Below are 26,978 nucleotides of genomic sequence, written 5' to 3'. Positions count from 1 at the left end.
ATACTTTTGCAATACCTGACAGCTTGGATACCCTTAAGTTGGTTGTGGAAGTTTCACTAGATGCTTTCATGAAACTTGACAGTTCATATTTAGTGGAAATTCTGGCAGTACTTTATATTTTTATTTTGCATCCTGGCATTGAGTATATAACTAAACATTATTTTGGCAGCATGAGGAAACATGATAGAGCAACAATACATGAAGCCATGGGGAGCAGCAGAAAATAAGTGTTGCCAAGGTAGAATGTTTGAATACATTATGCAAAATTTGAATTTACTTCAGCTTTCTTTGGAACACAAGTAAAAACTGGTGCTGATAGGTTTGTGGCAAAAAAGTGTGGCTACTGATTTACTTTCTTGCTTTATTCAGGCTGGTCTTGTAACAACACTAAGCACTAGAACTGTATTTGGCGCCACAAATCCCAAAGGACAGTATGATCCTGATCAACGTATCACTTACGTCAATATGTATTAGTTTATACTATTTAAGATTGTTGTCGAACTACAGTTCCTGTTATTCTTGATGTTCAATTTCAAGGGCATTGAGCTCTTTCCTCTCGCTTCTAGATTATGTCTGAAGTAGTTTACTATGACTTCAGTTCAATTACTATTGCTTCAGTCCTATACTTGTCAGACTTAACCCAAGGTAGCACTGTCCGTCAATACAACAGTCTCTGGTCCTTTATTAAGCAGGTTTGATATTGTCGTTGTTCTCTTGGATACAAAAAATCCTGATTGGGAGGCAGTAGTTTTATCTCATATTCTTTTTGGGGTAATCTTTATCCCTGTACAATGCATACAGCTTCCTGTGGTTAAGATTATAATATTTGTATAAAAACTAATATCCAGGAAGAACTGGATAGAACCACCAATGATGAAGATCTGTTAAACAGATGGCCACTTCCTACACTCAAGAGGTAAGGTATGAGGCTAATGGCCATGAATAACACTGTTTGCAGATCATAAAGTTTAGAAAAGGAAAGGATATTTGAGTCTGTCTTGCTTCAGTGTTATACTCTTTTAGATGCCTTTCTCATAGCAAATTAAGAATCTAGAATCTAAATTTACTTTATCTTCTCTAACTTGATTATGGACCCCATTGCTCCATGATTATGTTGGCATTTTGAAACTGCTCATAATTTTAGGCATAGTAGTTAATAGTGCACTATTGCGGTGAGCGGCCTTGGTCTGCAATGGGATGTCGTGACCTTAGTTCTGTGCAAAATTCAATCTCCATTGAGTTTCTTTTGGCCTGTAGGAATATGGTTCAAAATTAGATAGATCTGGTTTATTTCTGAACGTCTTTTAAGTTTAATATTGATGGCTTTGTAAGAAACTCTTGGTTACTTACAATGGTGAAAAGAATCCTGCAGGAAAAGAAATTAAACATGGGCCTTTTGCCCAACCCAGAAAAGAAAAAAAAAACATTTAAACATAAATTACATCATTTTAAAAATAATTTTAATCAAATTAATTTTATTTAAAATTGATGCTAATGCTCACCTAAATACAAGTCCTTTTGAAGGAAAAAGATTCTCCCCATTTCTTTCATATCATGCTTTTGAAAAAATAAATGATACTTTCCATTATATGTGATACATTTTCATTTCATTTGTTTCATCAAAACTATAATAATGGAAGAAATGAAGAAAAAATACTGAAAAGGATCTTCTAGCTTTGATCACAACGCCTATGACATTCTTTAAGTTTGAAAAGAAAATCCACAGATGTAAAGAAAACAATACATTGAAAATAGTAATATAAAGTTATGTTACAAAGTTAAACAACAAACATATAATATTTAACATTTTACAAAACAACAATTTCAATAAAGTCTTAACCTTCTTTTAATGATACAAATTAACTTGAGGGTGACCATTATGCCATTTACTTGAAAAAGACAAATAAATAATGATTTTTGAAAACTCATTGAGGAAGCATCTTTAAAGAAAATATTTGATAAAATTATTAGGTTGTGTGAGATTATTATGTGTTAATACTTCTGACCAATCAGTGACACATACTCATATTTTTCAATTTATAAAAAAAAATTAATTGCATATTATATAAAAATTAATAGAAAATATAATAATATTGAATCACCGAATAATTTCTGAAAGATAAGCGAAGAACACCAAAACCCATTCCATTTCATTTTAAACGGAAAGAAATTTCGGACCCTAACCGCGTGTGTATTTAAAATCCTCAAAAGCGGGGAAAGGAAGATTGGATTCTGGGACTTTGACGTTGTTTCAATTGTGGTCGTGTCGGTGCCCGATCTCAAACGACGATGGTACGATCCCCCTCTTTACAGTCACTCAATGGAACCAACAGATCATTTTGTTTGCTATTATTTACTTCTTCTTTTCAGATGTATAATCATCATATGCCTAATCTAGTGGTTTGGTTTCCCTTTATTTTATGTATCAAATCAAATCTAGGGTTTAGAACAAAAAAAATAAAAGAATTAACTTGTGCTATTCCCATATCAGTCATCTTTATATAGAGGAGAATCCAGGAGGTACAACAATAAACCAAGAGGACGTCATAATTTGACAACGCAGAAGAAGCAGGAGATTAAGGAAGCCTTTGAGTTATTTGATACTGATGGCTCAGGTTTTGTATATACACTTTAGCATCAAACTAACACTACTCTGGTCGTATAGTTTTCTATTTTTATTTATTAATGTTATTGCCTTTGATGATTTCTAGGAACTATTGATGCCAAAGAGCTGAATGTTGCCATGAGGTATTGTTGTTCATAGTCTTAAAATGTTTGTCATATTGTTTGGCTGTGTTGTTTTTTTTTTTTACAGCCATCTTATCTTGACAGGGCCCTTGGATTTGAGATGACAGAAGAGGTATTATCCATATACCAGTACATGCATTCAGTTTTCTTCTGACTTAATTGAATTTTGCAACTTACAATTTCCGACGATGATTTCCGATCGTTGTTGTGAGGAAGGGAGCCATCCGTGTCTCTCCATGTCCATGATAGCTAAAGCTAACTTTCCCCTGGCCCTCCTCTTTTATTGTTTTATTTTACATTTACCTGTGGCGTGTGGTTATTCTTCTTCTTATTCAGCTTTAGGGAGTCAATTTCTTGTCATGAAATCCAAAATAAAATTTAGCGTTGCATTGGTGGCTTATGTTTGTTGTGCCTTTTGTTAGAGTTCTGTTGCATTTCTAATAGATAGATAACCTGCCGTGTCATTTCAGCAAATTAATAAAATGATAGAAGATGTGGACAAGGATGGAAGTGGAGCAATTGATTATGATGAATTTGAGTACATGATGACAGCCAAAATAGGAGAAAGGGACACTAAAGAGGAGCTCATGAAAGCTTTCAATATTATTGATCATGATAAAAATGTAAAGTTCTTCACTGCTATACATCATTTATACTTCTTGTTTCTCATTACTTGTGGCCTATTCAGGGAAAGATATCTGCATTAGACATCAAGCGCATTGCAAAAGAGCTAGGACAAAATTTCACCGACAGAGAGATTCAGGAGATGGTTGATGAAGCAGACCAAGATAGTAAGTTATTCCAACCATTTCCTTGTGAACTTTCTAATTACAAGAAAACTTTTACTTCTCATATTGTGGATTGTATTATATGGTTAACTGGGCATGAATACATGAGCTTTAGATTATGCTAACATAACATTATGTGTATATGAAAAAATATTATCATCACTTTGGAAATACAGAGGCATAACAAATTCCTGATGATAAGTGGTCTCTAACTCGTATACAAGATTTACTGAAAAAATGAGTAGTAGTTTGTCATTTACCTCATACACTAATCTCCTCAAGGTTTACCAAAAATGATACAAAGTGAGATATATATATATATATATATATATATATATATATATATATATATATATATATATATATATATCTTCGGAAAAGCTAATTGGGAATATCATGCAATGAAAATTTAATGTTTTCCAACATAGTTTCTGTAAGTAGGTGGGGTATTTGCATTGGATTCATAGATCCAGGGAGAGGAGGTTGTCGATTTATTTTACTCTCTTGTCCGTTGGATGAGAAATGTATTAAATAAATGGTAAAGGAACACGATATTTGCCATTATTTTTTAACTGTAGATCTAGTGATCGATCCTGACTTGTTTATTTGTTAGACATTTTATGTATCACCTGTTGGTTTAGGATTCATACCACCAAAGAAGGAAAGAATTGAAAATAACACAGCCTGAGGTATTGAATGCAAAAGGAATAAAACATTACACCTCTTGTGGAATGCAGTTTAATGCTTGCTAGAATAGATGTTTAATCATTAACAGTGGGATGATAGTTCAATTATAAAAGGCTTAAAAGTTCATTATCATTTGCTTTTCCATTTTTTACTGTAACTGCTTCCCATGATTGTGAGATGTTATTTCTGTTTTTTGGCCTTAAAATGTGCAGATGATCGAGAAGTTAGTGCAGAGGAGTTCATCACGATGATGAACAGAAATCGCTTCCATCACTAGTTATCTATATGGGGCAGTTGTTATCTTTGTTTGGCTGCACTACTAGTATAGGAAAATTAAAAATAAAATAAAAACAAACGAAGCTATATATACTCTTCCTATTGTTGTACAAGTTATATGAATGATTCCAATGCTATGTTTGTGTATTGCCTATGAATAACATTGATGTATGTCCATATTTTGGTTTAATTCGACTCATTTCATTTTTTGTACCAAATGGTAATAGTGGGCCGAGCGTTTTCCACCACCTTATATAATTTATTACATTTTTTTTATAATTTAATTAAAAGAAATAGTACCTACAATATCGTAATTCAAAATGCTGCTTTACTGTATTTAAAAAGTTTACAAATGAAATAAATTAAATCAAATTAATGGGTTTGCTAACGTATATTCACTTTCAAGAAGAATAATTTATTCAAAGCCTAGGTTCAATGCAACACCATGGTTCTTTCATGCATTCAATTTCAGAATCCATAGTTAAGTCCATCCTCCGTGCATCAGAGGCATGAATGAACCTGCAAGGTTGCTTCTCAGGGAGACACATCTTCAGGATAACTAAGATTCCAAAATTAGTCTTGGAATCTTTGAATATTTTACCCAACTGAAGACCATGTGGAATGAACTTGAGAATTTCAGGTCGATTCCAAGAAGAAAATGTTCCTTTCCATGTTCATGTGAAGAATATATAACGATACTTATTTATTTTTTATTAATTATTGTGTTTGTAATTAAAAATATAGCATTTAATGTTTTAAGAGATTAATTTTCATGCATTTTTGTACGTATATAGTTTTCCCGGTAGAACATTCTGACCTTTATTCATTTTTGTACAATCCAAAGCACATCCGTGACCTAGACATATAGAAGTCGTAGCTCCTTCTTTTCATCAATCATATGGGAATAATGTATTTTATATACTGCATAATTATAATTATTATAAGTGAACCTTTTGTCATTTGAGTAGATAAGGTACATATTTCAATTTTCAGAGCTGCATAACTTCACGAGAGAAGAATTTTACATTAAACTTCTTTTTCTTTCCCCGAATTTTAACTACTTATATTCTCAAATTAATTTTTTATATTTTTTTACATTAAAATTTACTTTCTCAAATCTAAGCTGCTCCACTCTTAAATTAAAAAGACACGATAAAACTATTCTTTTATCAAATTAATTATACATGTCTCATTATAAGTTTAATTTTTTTTATATTCTACCTAAATTAATTATGTATATGTAGAGACTATATTCAACAAGATATTTCAGTTAACTTCTAATTCTTTTTATTATTTCAAAAGTTTGTTTGATTGTTCGGTAAACAAATTTTTTTAAGTAATTTCTAGTATTTTTTTGAAATGTTACTTGAAGTATCATTTTTAAAAATACTAACTTCTAATTTTTTATATTTTCTTCTATTTTTATTCTCAATATATTTGTTCATTTTTCTTATTACCTTTTTAAAATAAATAATGATTTTATTATTTTTCTGTCATTTTACATTGTTCACCTACTTCAACAGTTAATTTTACAAAATACTTGTAATTTAATAAGTTATATTTTCAACTCTCAACTAGTTTTGTCAAGCATAGCCATTGTTTACAATTTTAAATATTTTTTTGGCTTATTAAATACAATTTTAATCTTCCTATTTTTAAATATATACAATTTTGGTTCCTTAATTTTAAAATAGAGACATTTAGTTCTTCTATTTTTAAATTCCATAATTTTAATTCCCTTATTTTAAAATAGAAACATTTAGTCATTCAATTTGTAAATCCGTAATTTTGATCCTTCCATCAAATTCAAAAAAGGTTAATAGGTAAGAAATTAACTTGATGCGCCTAAATTTAGTGTTGTGATATGAGATAGTTTGTTTAATCTATGTCATATAATACTTTCAATTTGGAAAAATTGCCAAAATTACATATTGTACAAAAGTAGGGGATTAAATATGAGACTAAATATCTCTATCATAATTAATGTTAACATCTTAACCCTGAATACTTTTAAGTTGGAAAAATGATCAATATTACAAATTATACAGAAATAAGAGACTAAAATCTCTATTAAAAAATAAAAGATTAAAATCATAGATTTTTTTAAAAAAATAGGGGATTAAATATTTATATTTTAAAATAATGGATCAAAATTATGAATTTTGAAAAATAAAGGCAACAAAATTATTATTTTTTCTTTTAAAGTTATACTTTTTATATATTGAATATTGACGAAGTCCAACAATGTTTGTAGTTTGCATTGACGTGCTGGCAACGGGAAGTTGTAGTACTAGTAGATAGCATAGCGTCTTAGATTTGGGTTATCAGTAGTACAAAGTTGTACTCTTAACGGAACAAACAGACCCCATCATTTCTATGATGAGTACTGCGGTGTACTACATGTACATCTAAACCTAGCAAGTACCAAGTTCGCTTGAGGCTATATATTATGCACTGAATCAAGCTGGATAAAATCATTACATTGATGAAACACAATTCAAAGGTTCAATGTTCCACTTCAGGCAAAGACATGTGTAGGTAGAGGGATTCTACAGGGTCGTCCTGAGATCACATGAAGTAGAATATAAGCAGCCATATTTGCTTCTTGTCTCGTGTTCTCAGCTCATGTGTTCTCAGGTCGCCCCTGCTGGACTATTCTCTACCAACTGATTGGGGATGCACTCGCCACAAATGAAAATGGAGCAAGGAGTGTGATTCCAATTGCATGAATGTGATTCGGTAATTAAGCTACATTTTTTTTTAAAATTAACAAATATTAGTTTGTTAGTTTTATTAAAAATGTCCATAGAAAGATTTGAACTCCCTCTTCCTCCCTCCTTCTCCCTTCATCCTTTAGCCCCCATTCCCACCCACCAAGCTAACCTTATTCCCTGTGTTTGTTAATATTGAAATGGAGTGGAAATGAAGGGAAAGTTTCAAAATTTAGTGTGGGTTACACACCTTCACCACACTACTTTAATTTAGATATTTTTTCTGATTTCTATTTTATTCCATTTCCATTCACTCTATCAAACACACCCTGTATCTCCAGGTAATTAAGCTACATGATTGCCTTATGTTTATGGAATTGCATATTTTCAGGCCAGGCACCTGTATCTAATAGGTACCATACCTTAAAACAATTACAACAAAGTCCATGATTTTGCCAAAGTCCATCCATGTCTGTGATTTTTTTAGTGTCACAATCCATTGCCATTGGTTTTTTATTTTTCCTTATCTGTTGTATAACTAAACTCTAGCTTTTTAGCTGCTTCAAGTATGGATTCCTCAACTTGGAAAATGTTCTTTGAAGTCAATAAAGAACTTTTGAACTTTGTCCACCAAGTATCTTTCATCTATCAGTTCTGCAAGCTGAAGTGTTGAATCCACAAGCTGCTTGTTGCAGAGTTGTGATGTTAGAAGGCATCTACAAAGAAGTTCAAGCAAAACTCTTTTTGGCATATTTGCTGCCACAGAAGGAACTTTACTGAGAATTCCAACAAGCCATGCAGACAAAGAAGAAAGATAATGACTTTCTTGAAACTCTGACCTCCAGTGTGAAATCCTAATACTTGGGTTATTTACCATTTTTTTTTTCAAAAATGGTATGAGAACAATAATGAAGAAACTAAGCATGCAAAACTGCAAAAGTCATGCTATAAAAAAAAAAATCTAAAAACAGAGAAGAGGGAAATTTGTGTTTGGGGAGAGCCACAACAAAAACAGAGGAAAATTGGGAGAGAGGAAAGTTTGGGAGAAATATTTTTTTTTAGAAAAAACAGATTATGGGACACAATATTTTTAAATAGTTTTACCATCTAACTCAATCACAAACCACAACCAATCAATTGAGAATCCAACACAAATCAATGTAACTTATGGGACACAATATTTTAAAATAAAAATAAAATAATAAACAACATCTTAAAAACATATATTTTCTTAAGTAAATAAGTTAGAATAAATAGTAAACAGAACCTTGGTATATATGAACGTCCATTATGTAAAAAGCCAGAGAAAAATATTGGCATACTTAAAAGTGGCACATACCAGAAATTAGATTGGCAAGTTAGCTTTTTTGCATTTTATTTGTTGTGAACTTTTCTTTGGTGAAAAACTTAGTAAATATTTTTTTTTATCTGGCATAGAATAACCATCATATATTTCTCCTAAAATTAGACAATATCGTGTTTTAATTTTCACAAACTCGTAACAGAAGGAAAGAAGCAGGTGGACATCCATAATTTTGTGTCCTGCTTTTACTCTAATCACATAGACTCGGTGTCTACAAACACGTTAATTCCATTGATCCCCTCCTTGAAGCTAAGATATTCTGAATACTAAGCAAAACAGAATGTTTAATTTTATCCTTGTTTCTCATAGTTAAAATATCCCATCATTACAACATCTAGACACCCTCTAATTATATCTTGAAAAAGTAGTAGTGTAAAAACCTTAATTTGTATCATAGTCGTAGCTCAATTCCCAAGGTCCTTCGCTTCTCCATTTTGCCATGGAACAAAAGCAGATAATTATAAGTTTGAAATCTTCATAAAAGATACAGTTAGGAAAGAAAAGATCTTCCTATCCTTAAGAGCTATAAAAACGATTTATTCTGCAATAATCTTCAACCATGGGAGGAACCAAGAACGAACGAAGCATATGGAATAAGAAGAGAAAAATCATGATGCTTGTCAATAAACAACATTTTTTCAAGTTGACAATTCAAAGGTTCCTCCAAATTGTTTAATGCCCATTTGGGCGTTTGTCAATTTAATGAAATCGTAATGATTATTTATAATTCATATTTTGAAATTGTTAATGTGCGTTAGTCATGGTGTATTAACCAATATATGTTCGGGATGGAAGTTCTAAATTCTCCCTTTAAACCAGCATTTTACAAGTCGAAGAATGAGCAAGCATGTTTGAAAATCAAGTAAAAAAATATTTTTGAGATAAAAATAATTTTATGAAAAAAACTAGATCCTTATTTTTGTTTTTATTTTATTTTTATCCGTTGAATTAACATTGAAATGTGCCTAACATTTTTAACTTCAATCCAAACATATATTAATATGAATGAAGATACTAAGTACTAACTAATTTGTTGTCCTTGTGCAGCAAAGACCTGCTATGATGTCTGTGCCTCAGTTTGGAGGGTGGGACCAAAAAGGCTTTTAGGCTCTGTTTATTAAAAAAGGAAGGAAGAAGGGAGAAGAGAGGAAAAGAAGAAGTCATCAAATTTTTTCATGGTAGGAGTTTCAAGTTCCCACAAAAGTTTACTTTTTTTTTCCCTTTCAACCAACCACTTTCCCCCAGCTTTGGTCCATGCACCCCTGATCACTCACACATGGATCAATGACTAGGTAGAGTATTGTCAAATGCAACGTGCAACCTAGAGAATGATTAGAAGGGGAGAGATGCACAAACTATTAATACAAGTTTATTTCGACTTTTATATCATTCTGTTTTTAAATGTGCATTTTCCAATTTATGCTTGGCATACATAGGCTACACTCCCTATAGTGTTTCTATTATATAACACGCATTTCGCAGAGAGGGACAAGAAAAATTACACGAGCGTGTTATTAGGGAATACAATTTCTATTTCATTTATTGGTTATCATCATGCAGGGGAAAAAGAATATTCTAACCTACGTAAATTGTTGTATTAGGCCGTGATGTGTTAATAAACATTGATACTATCACAGTCACTCATTGATTTTCAAATCAATGGCATGCTGTTAAAGCTCGGGGGATTTATGACTTGTAAAATATGTATGTAGACGAGACAAGTTCAATAGCTACCTGACCAACAACTTCTGTAATCTAAGTGTGCTACATATTGTACAGTATCTTATCATTGTCTCTTTTTCGCTAAGAGCTTTAGACAATAAGCAATGTGCATTACATGAGTGGAAAAAGTTAACATGAAGCATATCTATTGTCTATTGTAATGCACATATGATATAATATGATGTTTATATGCATGTCACTTTATTTGATAAAAAAAAAAAAACTAGATTAACATGCTCTGTATTCCTCTCCCTAGTAAAACTTTGAAATTTGATTAAAAGGGTATCAGAAAACTTTCAAATGCTGGATTTGACTCTCTCCAATGTGGATTGAAGGGAATTTAGATTAAAAAAAAATTCTTTTTGTCCATTCCATCAAACAGATGACTAAAGGGTGACATTTTTATAACTCTATAGTATCAACAGCAACCTTCAGTTCATTAATTTCCCAAACAACTTTTCCTCTTGCGACAGTCTCTTGAACTTTCTCCCAGAAAAAATACTGAGTATTGATATTACATGACAATTGATCTAGATACAAACAAGAATATGTTGAATGGACCCGTAGGACACTAACAAGGCAAAAAGAACACATGAACAAATCAAGTAATGAGTTCTATCTGCCTAATGTCACCCATTAACTGAATGGTTGTACCACATGCAAAATCAAAGTGCCTTACCTAATTAAAACTCAACATAACAAAATAAAGAGGTACCTTTAATTGAATAGAGTTATATCTCCCAAATCTTACTTTATAATATTCGAGCTTGATACTAAGACCAAAAAAATAAAACACTTGAAGTGAAAAACACTTATAACGTGTCAAAAGTCCAAAGAGAACTTACGAGATATGGGTGAAAAATACATACTAAACCAAAACAAGGAGATTTGTGTTGTACATGTCAGTAAGCAATTAAATGAATTAATCAACTTCAATCCTTAGATGGTCCAATCAGATCCAGATCCTAGAAGAATAGCTTCTTTCCTTGATTATATATTGAATATTCTAACAATAATTAGACTGTAGAAATTTCTTACAGAAATATCGGTAATAGTTCTGACATTTTTACCAAACATCATCATCAAATTAAATTAAAATTAGTTAAATAGTACTCTGCCATTTTACAAGCTTGTGCTCTCCTTTCTGTAAAAAAAAAAATATTCTGTCCTTTATTTCATTTCATCCTTTTGGCCCTGGCTCACGTGACACGTGAGACGGGTGGAACCATTTTGACGGTTATACGAGTACGAGGTTATCGAATTCAATTTTAACCACGCGGCAGTTAAGCAGTAACCCACGTTGCGGTTTGCTGGCTGACACACGCAAAGCCGCAGTTGAGTTGTCGAATGAAGAAGAGTATGGGCTATAAATAACTAAATTCCTTCTTGACAATATAATGTAATGAGAAATCCGTCCCTAATTATAATATATTTTTTTTAAATTTGGTTATGGTTTTTTATGAGATTTTTTTAATTTATATATATATATATATATATATATATATTATTTAATTATTTTTTCTCTAAACATTAATAAAAAATAAATAAATAAACATAAAAAAATAAGAATAATTTTAGAATAATAATATTAATAATTAATAAATTTAATATAATAACTAATTTAGAAACCAAATTAGTGAAAAATAAATAAATTATAAAATTTAAAAATTAATTTTTAGTTAAATTATCAAAACTAATTTATTTGTATTACACACTAAAAAAATTAAATTTCATAACCGATTTATCCGTTTATTACAGTCATGAGGGACCCAAAAGCATTTCATTTCAGCGCTGAATTGAATATTGAGCTGAGCTATGGCCATGGGATTGATGTCACAACTCCTTCTTCTTGCCTCTTCACTTTCACGATCTAACCAGGTCTCTCTCTCAGTTGACTTTCATTCACTCTTCTCCTTCTCCTTTTTCCAACATATACAAACTCAATTACTTACGCAATCGTCATTATTAGTACTATAGTACTTAACCGATCAAGATTTTCATTGGATTCAGTTTTGTGACGCTGGAACTTCATCCAAGCTGTTGATCAAGGGAGGCACCGTTGTCAATGCTCACCACCAACAGGTTGCCGATGTTTATGTCGAAGATGGTATCATTGTTTCCATCAAATCCACTATTATGGTATGTTTTCTCCTCTGCTACCACCTTCTCTTTCTGTTACTTTCTGCTTTCTAATTTGTAATTCATTTTCATCGCATTTGGCAGGTTGGAGATGAGGTGACTGTCATAGATGCCACTGGCAAGTTTGTCATGCCAGGTTACCCCTTAATCTTTTCAATCTAACATTCACCACAAGTTAATGTCTACACTAAATTAAAGAAGATGAATCAGGTCCTGCTAGAATGAATGTCGTAGATGACGGATCTGTGCACATCTTTCTTCTTGCATCTTCTCATGGAAAATTATAAAATCAAGCATATAGGTACAAATTATAGTATGTTAGTATAGCGATAAAACTTAAAAAGTTATAAAACACTAGCCTCAATTTTCATTCATCTCCATGAGCGTGACTTGACGATATGACCGATAGAAAACCTTAATTACTCATGAGAGGATTTCTGCCCATTTTCTAGGGGACTGTTTAAGAGAACCTGAGTGTCAAAGAGACTGTCCTAGAGTGAAAATTTGCTTAATGGAATAACAAATTTATAATCCCCTAGCAGCAGGTAGGAACCTCTCAAATGGGTTATATACTAATGATTGATCCAACCCATCACAGGGTCAATCTTTTCTTAATTCCATCCAAAATATCCATAATATACATATGATAATTATACTATCTCATATTGTCGATTGATGATACTAAAAGATAATATAATAATTATTGATTAATACTAGTCCACAACAAATATTTTAACATCTTCAAAGTCTTGTATAAAACCACAAAAAATCGTCCTTAGTTAGGCACCTGATGCACCATTGGATGGTTCTGATACACCCCTACACAATAGGAAGTGGGAATTGAGTGCATGCTAGTGACCTCTATTACCCCCCAAACAAATAACCTTCTATAATGTATTCCAAACTGGTGGAATTCCTACTCATGTCATTCACTATTGTTGTGGTTGTTATTATTATTATCTTTTACCTGACAGATTCCTGGAATGCATCTTTTTGTTAACTGACAGGGGGCACCGATCCTCACACCCACCTAGAGTTTGAATTTATGGGTACAGAAACTGTAGATGGCTTCTTCGGTGGTCAGGCTGCAGCATTAGCTGGTGGGACAACAATGCACATTGACTTTGTTATACCACGTAAAGGAAGTTTAACGGCTGGTATTGAAGCCTATGAAAAGAAGGCAAGGAAGTCTTGCATGGATTATGGTTTCCATATTGCTATTACCAAATGGGATGAAACCATGTCGAGAGAAATGGAGCTCATGGTCAAGGAGAAAGGTCATAATTTATTTCCTTGATAATTTAGCTAATTATGTGGAAATAACCCTTTGGTTGAGTTTATGGGGAATTTATTTCATCTAGTGCATCTATGTTTTTGTAATTGCAGGTACCAACTCTTTTAAGTTTTTCATGGCATATAAAGGAGCTCTTATGATCAATGATGAGTTTCTTCTGGAAGGATTTAAAAAGTGCAAGTCTCTTGGTGCCTTAGCTATGGTCCATGCAGAAAATGGAGATGCTGTGGACGAAGGTCAGAAAAAAAATTATAGAACTTGGAATAACTGGTCCTGAGGGGCAAGCTCTTTCATGGCCTGCAGTGGTAAATTCTCATATTTGTTCTTTCATAAAGAATTTACAGAATAATGGAATGAAAATATTGGACACTTCCAGTTTTGTTTCATCTTCTTAACAAGTATTCAATATGTAAACGTGATTTTCACTCATACTTAAAATTTCCCTTTTCATCTTAGTAGGCTTCCTGCATAGCACGTGTTCTTGAGCCAAATTAACTGTTTTTATCTGCTATTGTCAAAATTTGCTTACTTGTGACCACCCTAGTTTGAAATTTGTTGTGTTCAGTTTCATCTGTTTTTATGAACCACACCAAGTAGGTATGTTATCATATTAAACACTTGTTATGATTTCTTATGTTGTGTGATTCTTGTAAAGTCTAAATATGAAAAATCTGTCTCTGATTTATAGAAGATTTCCCTATTTGACTTTGGTTATGTATACCTATGTAGTTGGAAGGAGAGGCAACTGCTCGTGCTATTCATTTAGCTGATTTTGTGAACACTCCTTTATATGTGGTTCATGTAATGAGCATTGATGCAATGGAAGAAATTGCAAAGGCCAGGAAATCAGGTTCTCAATTTTAATCCTTTTAGAGTTTTTATTGATTTTCATTAATGTGTTCCACAGTAACAGTGCATGCATTCATTCAAGAGAGAGTAGACAGTTACAACACAAAATTAAAAGATTCTTCTGCAGAAAAACCAAAAATTTTGCACAAATATATCAAATGTTCCACTAATAACTAATTGCTTTCATGCTGCAGGACAAAGGGTAATTGGAGAGCCAGTTGCCTCTGGGTTAGCCCTTGATGAATCTTGGCTTTGGCATCCTGACTTTGAGACTGCTGCAAAGTTAGTGCCCTCACTTGTGTCATTGTTTTTTGTTGTTATTCTTTTATTTTCTTCAGTTTTAAGAATATAAGCCATGTTCATTCTCATGTTTCAGGCAAGTCATGAGTCCCCCTATTAGGAAACGAGGACATGATAAGGCCCTTCAAGCTTCCCTTTCAACAGGAGTTTTGTAGGTTTCACTATGATTTAGGCTTAGGTTCAATAATCATTAAGGGTTCGAGTTTGAGGAAGTAATTAGGATAGTCTCAGGCATGAAATGCATCCTATTCCTAGCACTCTTCATTATTTCTGAACTATGTATTATCTAATGAGTAATGACTAATGCCCTGTGCTCAATTAATTCTTTTTACTAAGACTGATTATTTGACCAAGGGTACCTTTTACAACTTTGCAGCTGGTAGGAACTGATCGGTGTGCCTTTAATTCCACCCAGAAAGCTCTTGGAATTGATGACTTCCAGAAAATTCCTAATGGTGTCAATGGTAATCACATGATGGATGGTCCTAGATATTTCCAGCCTAAATGCATTCTAGTTGATTTTGAAATATTTCCTTACTAATGTGCTTTGCGACCTGATATCTATAGGTATTGAAGAAAGGATGCATTTGGTATGGGATATCATGGTGGTAAGATAATCAATTATCAGCTTAGCTTTTCATTTCTTTTAAGATTGGGATGAACTCGAGGTTGCACTTCAGGGAACCCCCAAAGAGGCCGCAACTAAGGTGGGCAAGGGGTGTCCGCAATTAAAGCGGCTTTTCCAACATTTTAACTAGAATTTATTTCTATATATCTCACAGGAATCTGTCCAAATATCTGTCACTGATTATGTCCGGTTGACAAGCACTAATGGTATATTTTCTGTTAATCAAAGTAAAAATTAGCATCCAGTTCTTATGCCAATAAAGAGAATTCAGAGTATTTAATTATTTTTATTTGATGAAGCTCTTCGGTAAGGATGCCAAAAGTATTACTGATTTTTTTATTTTTATTTCTACAATCATTTTAGTGCTAGAATCTTCAATATATGTCCAAGGAAAGGAGCTATTCTTCCAGGATCTGATGCAGATATTATCATCCTCAACCCAAATTCAAGCTTTGAGATAACTGCAAAGTCCCACCACTCCAAACTGGACACAAATGTCTAGGAGGGAAGGAGAGGAAAGGTACTGATTTAACTATAATCTGGTCCATCTAAGGATTTAAATTGATTAACTGCTTAGTTACAGCATGAGTACTGCACGTTTTGGTTTAATATGGATTTTTCACCCATATCTCTTAATTTCTCTAGACTTTTGACACAATCTTTTGCTTAAGGTGTTTGTTTATTATTTTTTTGGAATTAATTTTTCCCCAGTATCAAGACTGAATGTTTATATAGATAGTTAGTTACAAGTAGTGTATAAAAAAAGTAAGATTTGGGAGGTATAGTTTTATTCAATTAAAGGCACTTTATTTATGTTGCTCTATTGAGTTTGAGTTTGAGTTTGAATTAGGCAAGGCACTTTGGTTTTGCATGTGGTACAACAGTTCAGTTAATGGATAGCATTAGACCATGCTGTGTTATTTTTGCCTTGTTAATGCCTTAAGAGTCCATTCAACATGTTCATGTTTGTATATAATTCAATTATTGAGGGAAAGGTCATGGGTTTGATCCCACTTGCTAACAGAAACTAACAATTAACATTTTGCTGATAAAAAAAGAAAAAATCAATAATTGAAGCCTTGTCGTGTAATATCAATATTCAAATTTTTTTTCAGGGGAAAGTCGAAGTGACTATTGCAGGAGGAAGAGTTGTTTGGGAAAATAATGAACTGAAGGTTGCTCATGGTACTGGGAGATATATTAAAATGCCACCCTTTAGTTACCTGTCTGACGGAATTGACAAAAAAGGATGTCTTTTATCTAAATTACCTCCAAGCCCCAGTGGAGAGAGCCAAATCCAACACTTAAAAAGTTTCTGATATCCTTTGGTCAAAGTTCAACATTTTAAGGAGCTAGCGGGGTGACAAAGACGTGTGCTAATCCAGTTTTTTGTTTAAATAAAGTGATATATGTACATCATATCATATGTATATTACAATAGATAATAGGTATGATTCGTGTTACCTTTTCCACTCATGTAATGTACATTCGTTACTGTCTAAATCTGTTAGAGAAAAAGACATAGTAGCTTTAATAAGATACTGTACACTACAGTATGTAGCACATTCAGATTATGGGAGCTGCTGTTCAGGTTTCAATTGAACTTGTCATCTACATACATATTTTATAAGCCATAGATCCATGCTTTAATAGCATGCCATTGGTTTGAAAATCAAGGAGTGCCTATCGTAAAAGTTAAAAGTTATAACCATATATAGCATCATAAATTTTCTTTTTCTTATTTCTTGGTTCCTGTCATGGTTGAAGACTATTGCAGAATAAATCATTTTGATAACTCTAAAGGTCAGGAAGTTCTTTTCTTCCAAGCTATATCTTTTTGTACATCTTAAGCGTAGAATTACCTCCTTTCGTTTCATGGACAAATGCAGAGGCTAGGAGTATGAAGTTGTGACTGTGTACAAATTAAGGTGTTTATTACCTATACTTTTTCAACATATAATTAGAGGGTGGTTGGATGTTTAATTAGAGCAACTCAAATAGAAGAAGTTCTCTTTCTGACGGGTAAAGTAATAGAATTGGTGAAGTTTCTCTTTCCATTGGAGAGTAACTTGATAAGTTTTATTTCAAAAGAGAGTTTTTGTATTATATTTTATTAAATAAATGAAGAGACATGGCTTTAAAAAAAAAAAAATCAGTGCAGTATATTTTTCACTCAATATTTGTGGTCCATTTGAAAAATTCTAGTGAGTTTTTTGGTTGGAGTAAAAATTTGATTGGATTGTTTAAAGTAAGAAATGTGATGTAATATTATAGAGAAATCTGAAATATTATTTAAAAAATAGAAGAAATTTTTTTAGGAGTTTGTTGGTTGGAGATAGTCTTATACTTTGGTACCCAAAATATCTCAGGATCATGGAGGGGATCGACATAATTAACTTGTTTGCGGATATTATGTCTTGTGACTAGAGTAAAAGTAGGACAAAAAAATGCGGTTGTTCACTTACTGTTTTCCTTCTTTTATAAGTTTGTGCAAATTAGAATATGATATTGTCTAAGTTTAGGGGAAATATTCTGTCAAAATTTTTTTTTAGGGGAAATATGATGGCTATTCTATGCAAAATAATTAACTTGTCAAGCTAATGTATGGTATGTGTCACTTTTATATTAATTTTTTTCTTTTTTTTAACAATTTTTTTTCTCTTCTGCTTTCTGCATAACGGACATTCATATATACCAAGGTTTTATTTGCTATTCATTATTATTTACTTACTTTAGGAAAAATACTTATTTTAAAAAAATTCTTCAATTTTTTATTTTATTTTAAAATAGTGTCTTATAAATTAAGATGATGTGTTGGATACTAAAATTTATACCCACGTTAATTTTTTCTTCCCACCATTAATATTACTTTTTCAAGTATCCATTAAATATGAATCAAATTTTCATCCTATGATCTGCTTGTGAGAAGAATAATATTACAATACTCATTAATTACCGATACAATTAAATTAGATATTAACTGTAAGTGCCCATTATTAAAATAGCCTAATAATTAATATGCATATTAAAATATTTTATTTTAATAATTCAACAATATACAACAAAAATGGATTAAAATTAAAACTTAAATTTAACCTTTTCAATTTTTATTTTAAAATTCTATGCATAAATTAGTCTTCATTTATTTATTGTGAAGTTGCGTAACGAGTGGGTCTCTCATCAACACTGACATTATGCAGAACCCAACTCAAGCCAAAAGTAGTTGTTACTTATTCTCTCTTTCATATACTAATATTAACATGTACCACACATTTGGAAAGTACATTGTGATTTTTCTGATCAGATCCGCATCAGCAAGAGCAAGGACATGCGCAACACGACGTTTGTGGTTAGGGGTGGGTAAATCGACCTAAGTTGATGGACTAACCCGTGGTATAATGAATCAATTTTTTTAAACAGTTCATGATTATGATATATTTTTTAGTCCGTTTCGCTTAATCCGCAGACTATGGGTGTTTGGTCCGTGGGTTGCCCGCATTAGGATTTTATTATTTTAAATATGAAATCATTTGTTGTTGAAAATGTTTAAGTTTCATATTTTAAATTTATTGCTTGAATTTTCTTTTGTTAAGACATTATTTATTTTATTGATGTAATTGATTAATTGTTAAAATTTTATTTGCATTTATATTGAACTTAATTTGATTGTGTTGTATTTTTATTGAAATTAAAATTCTTTTAAAACTAGGCCCGCGGACCGGCCCCTTTGACCCACGTGGTCCGCGGGGCGGAGGCGGACCAATTTATTTGATCCGTGTAAGAATGCGGGACGGACTGACCCGGCTTGCTGCCAATGCAGACAGGCCTTACGCGAGACGGGCCGGCCCGCTTATCCACCCCTATTTGTTTATTTAATTAAAGATTAATTAATTATAAAGCTAACTAGCTATTCAATGAAGCATGCATGTTAAAAACAAACCACACCCCTATGGCATGTGGGAGTGTCTATTTCCACTCCTTTTTATATATAAATTTTACTTATATTTTTCTTAAATTATTAATTTTTTTTATCCTAGATTAGAGATTAATCCAGTTTGTAATGTATGTATGTCATTAGTCTAAAAAAAATTTTACATATGATAAAAATCAAATATGATTCTCCTCCTAAAGTTCTCACTCATGTAAATACAATAAGACCTTATATCATTGGTTTGATTAATAAACAAGGACATTTTTAATAAAAATTATTTAAATAGGAGTGACAACAGAATAGAATAGATACATTACACCAATGCACACCAAGGTAGATCCGAAATTGAGAGGTCATAAATATAATGGAATCAACCATGCTAAACTAAACCTTCACAGAAGAAGATCATGCATGTATCAAATAAAAAAGGTTTCCTCAGAAACCTTTATAAATATATATTATTAATGAGTGTATGTAAACTAAAGAGAGAAATAAAAAGGGCAACAATATTGCTAAAAGTCTAAAACTACAAAGCCAGAAGCAGAAAGAAAATTTTCATCTCAAAATGATGACTGAGCTCAACTGTCCTCAATTGAAGGACCTTTTTCTTTCGGCCGGGAAAAAGAAAGGCCTACTGAAACTGGGAAATGTGCTATTTACTTACAAGGAAATGAGATGTCAATACAATCCCAAAAATTTCCACCAGACAGAACCAACACCTCCCCAGATGATAGCATTAATAAAAGCCATGATGAAGCCCATTTTGAAGATATCCGGAAGGTCTACATAACCAGCTGTTGAAACACAAGAATCGAAATCATATCAGCCACCATGTTAAGCTTGAACATAGCTTAAATTCATAAGAAAAAGGGACAAGAATAAAGAATAGGTTTGACTTAACAGAAATAAGCATTTTGAATTATTTTTTTTATCAGAAATTGCAACTAGAATTAGCAGAACAAGAATAAAAACAAACAGAAATCTCAAGATTGAGAAGACAGAAATGAAGTGTTAGAACCAAATACAATTGACATGTACTATAGTTTAAGAGAAGGATATATGTTTATCCATTGCAAACTTAGGCAATTGAACAAAGTTACTGAACAAACACATGCCAAATAAATTAGGTAGCTAAGCTGGAAAGAGAAATAACACAAATTGAATGACTGACGTTATAGAGAGGGACAAACCTCCATAGTATACAGCAGCCTGGCCGCTACTATAGTGTGTTATTGCACCAAAAAGATTTGTATTATAACCTAAAGCAAGGGCTGCCAGAATACCAGGAACACCAGCTGCCCTATGCATGGCAAGAAATGCAGAGTATAAAGCCCCCACGTGTCCAGTCTGACTTGCAAAAAGGTAGTGGATGAAGAAATAAGCTGCCTGAAGAACAGCCAATGAGGCCGGCCAGCTCAAAGAGAATGACCGAAGGTTGTCGGCCACACAATCAGACATCCAGCTCACAATTCCAAGGTTTGTCAACTGGCTTGCCATGCCTACCAGAATGGCAAACCAAGCTAAGGTATCCCATGCTGATTTTTCATTCAAACAGTCATTCCAGTCAAGGACTCCTAATAGGAGTAGTATTGATAAACCAATCATTGCAGCTACAGCACTTGCTATGCCAATAGTGTCTCTGCAGAACCAAAAAACACAGATAGTACAGAATTCAACCAAGAGAAATTGTAAGAAAAAACAACAATCTACACTGCTCAACAGACAGGTATAATTCTCCATAGTCATCAACAGAAGGTGAAACGACTTGCATAAGAATAGTTTGGGTCCGTTGGAAGACATGAAATTAAATTTACTATTTATCACTAATGACATTACTTTATTTTCATAAGTTCATATACATATGGAAGAGTTCCTAAAATAGCATCCATAATAAACCAAAGAGCATGAAGTAGGCGGACAGAACATAGATAAAAATTAGAAAGTATTAATTAAATAAACATTCTTCCTTCAAAATTCTATATTTTCAGCATCTCCACAAGGATCAAGTTCTCCACCCAAAAAGTCAACAAACTTAGAAATCAGTCCAAAAAAACATTCATCCATAGATGTAGATATAATAGACGGCAGAAGACATACCCAAAGATCCACAAAGACACTGCAAGAAGCATTGTGCCGACCATAATCCATTCATTTTTAGTGACAGGGCCCATACTTTCCAGTTTCTTGGCAGCCAGGGCAGGAGCCTCTGGTGTGTCTTTGATTACAGGGGGATAGAGCTTGTACAAAATCAATGGCGTAAGAAGAAGACAAACAATGGCAGGTAAACTAGCTGCTTTAAACCAAGTAACCCATGGGTTTGGAACTATCACCCCAAGCTCCTCTGCTAATTTGAGACACAGCAGATTTTGAGCTGCAGCAGTTAGGAAAAGAGCACTAGAGTTACCAGCAGACTGTCATAGGTCACAGAGGCAATGCACAAGTCACTTCATTATTATATGATATAGTAATTTGCAAACAAGAGAACAGAACACATAGAAGAAAATTCAGCAACATCAGAATATACGCACACAATCATAATAGTGCCACCATGTCTCATAAAAACAAAACAAAACCAAGAAAGATAGACCAAGCTGGCAATATCCAAGATAGATTTCAAGTTGCTATTGCTTCACAAAACATAAATTTGAAAATACCCTGTAAATCTTATAAAATCTATGATTAATTGATTAAATCTAAAATTGTCTCTGCAGGCCATAAGTAATCAATTATTATCCCTTTTTTTTCCTATCATAGAACCTCCCAGAATACAATTGATACACTCATCTAGGAAAATCAAATGCTGCTACCTCTTTAAGCACCTCTCTATGCATTTTTTTTTCCTTCTAATTTACATAACACTAGCTTTGAGGCCAAAATTCCTTTAAACAGGGAAAGCAATAAATACAAGACCATACTTATCACACCATCATGCCTTTCTTCGGACTTGTAATAGTTACAAGGAGGGGTCTCTAACCGGTGGCCTTAAGGCATTAGTTATGTAACTAAAAAAATATTTATTGTGAAAATTATAGGAGAATGTAAAAAAAAAAAAAAAAAAAAAGACAACGTAATTTATGTATCCCAATAAATTTTTTTCCTTTTTAGTTTTTTTAATTAATGGAATAAGAGCACCGGTTAGCATTTGTAATTATTACAAGTGCATAAAAAAAGTCTTGCTAGCATGTGATATTAATTAAGAAACTAAATGTAGAAATCATAGAAAAGTGTAAAAAAAATTCACCTGTAACACATCTCAATAAATAAAAAAATATAGTTCTTTATTCAATATTCTAAGGATCGTAGTTAACCTTTCAAAAGAAAAAAAGATGGATGGTGGTGATTAAAAAAAAAAGAAAAACCTGAAATTGGTTCTGAATGAGGTAAGCCCCGAGTTTCTTAGAAGTGGGACTGGCGGGTTCACTGCCAGCAGAGAGTGAGAGTGACTTAATAATCGGCAAGAACACACCACCAGCCCTCGCGGTGGTGCTAGGCATTGCCGGCGCAATCAGCACTTCACTGAACGTGAGCCCATAAGACAGACCCAGAGTGCTCTTTCCCATCCACTTCACGAAGAAAGTAGCGATTCTATCCCCGAGCCCGGTCTTCACGAATCCGCGAGCAAAGAAGAACGAAATCACAATCAGCCAAATCACCTCGTTCGTGAAGGCGCCGAAGGCCTCTGTAAAGGTGAGAGTTTTGGTCACAACGGAGGCCGTGAGGCCCAGAAAGGCCCACGCCCCGACCGGCAACGGGCTCAGCACAAGGCCCGCGATGGTGGAGAGGAATATGGAGAGGAGCTGCCAGGCCTCGGGGGTGACTTGGACGGGTTTGGGAACCAAAAAGCGAACAATGAGGCCGATGGATATGGAGATGATAAAAGGAATGGGCTTTGCACCCTGTATAGGTGTTGGTGGTGGTGGTGGTGGTGGTGATGAAGGAGAAGCTTGAATAGGGTAATGGGGTTTTGAGAAAGGGTTGAATTTGAAGGTGGAGGAGGGGAAGGAGAAACGTTGGGAGATTGTGATGGGTGATCGGAGAGAGAGAGATTGAGATTGGTTGAATTGGGATCTGGAGATGACAGGGGGAGGAGGGTGATGGAGTTGAGAAAAGCGAGAGAAAGAGGTTGAGAGAGAGTGGAGTGCATAGCTCTCCATTGGAAGCCACACCAATCTCAACCAACGAGCGATGCTCAGGTTTGTGTTTCTGTGTGACTCCTGTCGCCTAGAGATTTAGTGGACTGTGGAGTGAGAAGGACCAATGTCTTATATGTCAACTTTGGAAATAAGAAAACTTTATAAGTCATATATGAATTAATTTGTTATATGTGAGGTGGGAAATCGTAGGAAGGACACTCCCACTCGTTAACCTTTTACCTCTTATTATTGTATTTGTATTCTGTGGGACTCTCGTCTTCCCTTTTATACAATGTCCTTTTTTGCTTATTTTATAAATCGTTTGGGGATCACTTTCTTTAATCTTTCTGCCCCTCGTTTTACCTAGCTGAAATTTGGTAAACTGTCAATTTCATCAGATGAGTGAATCTGTTTCTCATCTCTAGTGTCATGTACTACTGTTTTTGTTGTTCATCCTTGTATATTAGAAAAAAAACAGGAGAATTGAGTATTGTTGATGCAATCTGTGGGTTTATGTTGTTCAGCGATGATAGTTTCATCAAAACCAAGGATGTATTAATTAACGTTACTGCTTGGTTGACTCTCTATAGTGTTTGTATAACCAAAGATATAAGCTTATAAATACCATTCATGTTAATTAATTTTTTTAACATATATCTCCCGTAATAAATAAATTTAATTGAGATAGATATCGAGATTCAAAACTCTAGTAAGAATAATTGCACTCGAGACACATTTAAGTATCAAATGTGAGTCTTGCTTATTAGAAATTTGAATTGTGATTAATTACTTTGTAAGATATTGATTCCTTCCAATGGAACTTTTAATAAATAAAAGTAAATCCTCCTTTTATGCGTAAAAAGCATTGTATTCCTTTTATGCGTACAGTACAATATGTTTAATGTGTTTTTTTATATGTATTTAAGAAAGAATTTAGAATCTGTCTTTGTTTGGATCTCAGCGAAGTCGTTTTAAAAAAATCAACAATATGATCATAGAGTATTTTATCATTCAAAATCAAGAATTTAAAAGACTTTAATAACAATTTGGTATACTATATAAAATAGTAAAATACCTTATTTTTTATTTTAATTATGGGAAATTTAGATTTTTTTTAATTTCTATTGTGAAGTAATAGTATTAATAGATAATGTAAGAATGACATTAATGATTCATTACTTTGTCACATAATGAAGGATTATGACGGATAGTTTTGTAGTAAATTATATTTTAATTCATAATTAACTAGTTTGACACACCATTAGTTCAACAAATAAGATTTTAAGAATATAATTTAGGAAAAAAATACATATAATTACCTATTAGACTCTTTAATAATGTGATAAGTTAATATTATTGTTACGGGATAATATGGATTAAAACAAAAAAAAAATCTCAGAGACTAATACCAATAAAAGGAGTTGTTTTAAAGGAATAAAATAAATAAATAAATAAATGCAAAATATTTTATAGGGACTAAATTATTATTTAAGTCAACTTAAGGAAATATTTGATAAGACTTTTAAGGAGTTTATAAATTCTTTTGACTAAGCTATTTTGATTAAAATAAGTTTGTTTGGTATACAAACTTATTTTTTCATAAATTATCTTAAGTATATGAAAAATAAATTAACTTAAAAGTTATTAATTTTTTTTTTCTCAATTTGATCCTTAATAAAAGTTTGTTTTACCATTTTATTCAATTTAAAATTCTCTTTTTTTTTTACTATTTGGAACATCCATCTTATCTAATTTATCATTTATCATTTTTTACATGTACATGATCCTCAACTTGTCAATTGTTATCATCATATTATTCTTTAAGGTTAGAAATTATTTGAATTATAAATTTTATAATTATTTATTGAATTATTTTTATTTTTAATTATATGCATAATTTAAATGTTTAAGAAAATTTTAGAGCAAAAATACTTTTTATTTTTGGTTTTAAAGTAATATTATTAATAAATTATTTAAATATCAAGAAAATATTTTAAACAATATAATTTTAATAAATTTATTTTCATTTAATTTTACTTTTTCAGAAAATTGAAAATTTTGAATTTAAGCATATATAAAATTTTAAAAATATTATCCTACTTTTCAAGAATATAAGTTATCATAAATAAATTCAAATATAAAAAATATTAAATATATATTTCTATATCATTTAACATTTATTAATTTATCTTATAAATACTTTCATTTTAATTAATTAATTTTTAATTTTTTAACTTTTAAGCTTTTCGCTAGTTTATATATTTACTTTTACTAAAGATAACATTCAATTCATCAACTTATTAGCCACCACTATTATCTGCAGTCGTATTCATCACTTTTTTCTTTTCTTGTATCCATTTTCTTCTCTCTCCTTAACCGTTAATCCGTTAGTTAAAAAATAAAAATAAAAAGGTGACAGATAAGCCGTTGATCAGAGGAATAGTAATGGATCAAACTGTCAAAGTTGAGAAGAATATTAGATGGTTAAGATCATATCATTTATGATTTTGATTAATAATCATCTGATAGATAAATAATTTAGTTTTTTAACTTAATTAAAATTCCTTAAGCAAAACAATAGCACAAATCATTTTTGTTGGGTAATATTACAGTATCTTTAATTTAATGAATACATCTTATTTATGATTTTGACTAATAATTATTTAACATGTGAATTTCTTAAATTAAAGAATTATACAAGGAATAATCAATGAATATGTTTTTAATTGTTCACTTATTATATAATTATTAATTAAAATTGTGAATAATACGGTAATTCCAGAACATCTAATTATTTGTTGTCAAAGTAAGATTAGGTGCATAAATAAAGTACCGCCGCCTTTATTCAATGTATAAAGACAGAATCAATTCCCGTCTCTGACTTTTTAATATAATATTCCTTCCTACAATATTACTTGTCTTGCTGCACATCATTTTCATTTTGTTCTTTGCTACTTGCCAATGTCAACTCATTACATTTCCAAACGTAATTATATATGTATAATAATTAACGACATCAATACAGAATAAAATGTTAAATATTATAAAAATCATACTAAAATCTTCTCTAATTGTGTTTTTTTTTTTATAAAATTTCATACTTCATACAAGAATGTATTCCCGTAAATTTTATTTTATATTAATAAATTTATATATTGGTAATGGAAGAAGTTTCACCTTAATTAAATAAGTTAATTTAAAATATAAAATCTTCTCTAAATAAACAAGTAAAAATTATTTTGATGTAAGAACTTATTTTAAATGATGAATATTATTATTGAAACTTCAAATATTTTTTTAACATATTTTTATCAATGTTTAAATATGATTCACGAAGTTAATTTTTTTATATTTTATTTTCATAATTTTTAATTACATGATATAAAAGATAAATTTATTCTTATTCTGT

The 26,978-nt window shown here is 31.9% G+C and overlaps 2 protein-coding genes, 1 non-coding gene and 1 pseudogene across 4 annotated transcripts; 3 read left to right on the top strand and 1 right to left on the bottom strand.

Moving 5' to 3' along the window:
- The first annotated feature begins 2,095 nt into the window (after nt 1-2,095).
- LOC100783945 (probable calcium-binding protein CML20) lies at nt 2,096-4,689 on the top strand. Its single transcript, XM_041018253.1, has 7 exons — nt 2,096-2,292; nt 2,492-2,615; nt 2,712-2,748; nt 2,833-2,860; nt 3,219-3,371; nt 3,437-3,539; nt 4,436-4,689. The coding sequence occupies exons 1-7, from the start codon at nt 2,290-2,292 to the stop codon at nt 4,498-4,500; spliced, it is 513 nt and encodes a 170-aa protein (XP_040874187.1). The 5' UTR covers nt 2,096-2,289; the 3' UTR covers nt 4,501-4,689.
- Nucleotides 4,690-6,992: 2,303 nt separating this feature from the next.
- LOC100783407 (dihydropyrimidinase-like) lies at nt 6,993-17,103 on the top strand (annotated as a pseudogene). Its single transcript, XR_005892574.1, has 15 exons — nt 6,993-7,238; nt 9,621-9,751; nt 12,054-12,173; nt 12,306-12,434; nt 12,519-12,570; nt 13,442-13,711; nt 13,821-14,033; nt 14,458-14,578; nt 14,772-14,859; nt 14,954-15,028; nt 15,254-15,341; nt 15,445-15,485; nt 15,660-15,711; nt 15,869-16,025; nt 16,621-17,103. The product of XR_005892574.1 is annotated as a dihydropyrimidinase-like (transcript).
- Nucleotides 7,047-7,156, top strand: MIR398C (microRNA MIR398c). The gene has a single exon (NR_048794.1). It is a non-coding gene; the product is annotated as a microRNA MIR398c (primary transcript).
- A 2,747-nt stretch (nt 17,104-19,850) lies between the features above and the next one.
- LOC100782873 (dicarboxylate transporter 2.1, chloroplastic) lies at nt 19,851-23,722 on the bottom strand. The gene is made up of 4 exons (XM_003531490.5): nt 22,796-23,722; nt 21,534-21,847; nt 20,627-21,075; nt 19,851-20,230 (listed from the first exon to the last, which is right to left on the bottom strand). The coding sequence occupies exons 1-4, from the start codon at nt 23,588-23,590 to the stop codon at nt 20,115-20,117; spliced, it is 1,674 nt and encodes a 557-aa protein (XP_003531538.1). The 5' UTR covers nt 23,591-23,722; the 3' UTR covers nt 19,851-20,114.
- Nucleotides 23,723-26,978: the final 3,256 nt, after the last annotated feature.

This window comes from Glycine max, chromosome 8 (assembly GCF_000004515.6).
Source record: "Glycine max cultivar Williams 82 chromosome 8, Glycine_max_v4.0, whole genome shotgun sequence".
NCBI classification, from domain to species: Eukaryota; Viridiplantae; Streptophyta; class Magnoliopsida; order Fabales; family Fabaceae; genus Glycine; species Glycine max.
Note: the sequence above shows the minus strand (reverse complement) of the source record. Positions and strands in the feature narration are given on the sequence as shown.

Excerpts from the sequence above, each read along its gene's own strand:
- LOC100782873 (XM_003531490.5), bottom strand. The coding sequence starts at position 23,590 with ATGGAGAGCTATGCACTCCACTCTCTCTCAACCTCTTTCTCTCGCTTT. Across the intron at positions 21,076-21,533 it reads GTGTCTTTGTGGATCTTTGG|AGACACTATTGGCATAGCAA; the intron begins GTATGTCTTCTG and ends TTGGTTCTGCAG. Across the intron at positions 20,231-20,626 it reads GGCTGCTGTATACTATGGAG|CTGGTTATGTAGACCTTCCG; the intron begins GTTTGTCCCTCT and ends GTGTTTCAACAG.
- LOC100783945 (XM_041018253.1), top strand. Across the intron at positions 2,749-2,832 it reads GAGCTGAATGTTGCCATGAG|GGCCCTTGGATTTGAGATGA; the intron begins GTATTGTTGTTC and ends TTATCTTGACAG. Across the intron at positions 3,540-4,435 it reads TGATGAAGCAGACCAAGATA|ATGATCGAGAAGTTAGTGCA; the intron begins GTAAGTTATTCC and ends TAAAATGTGCAG.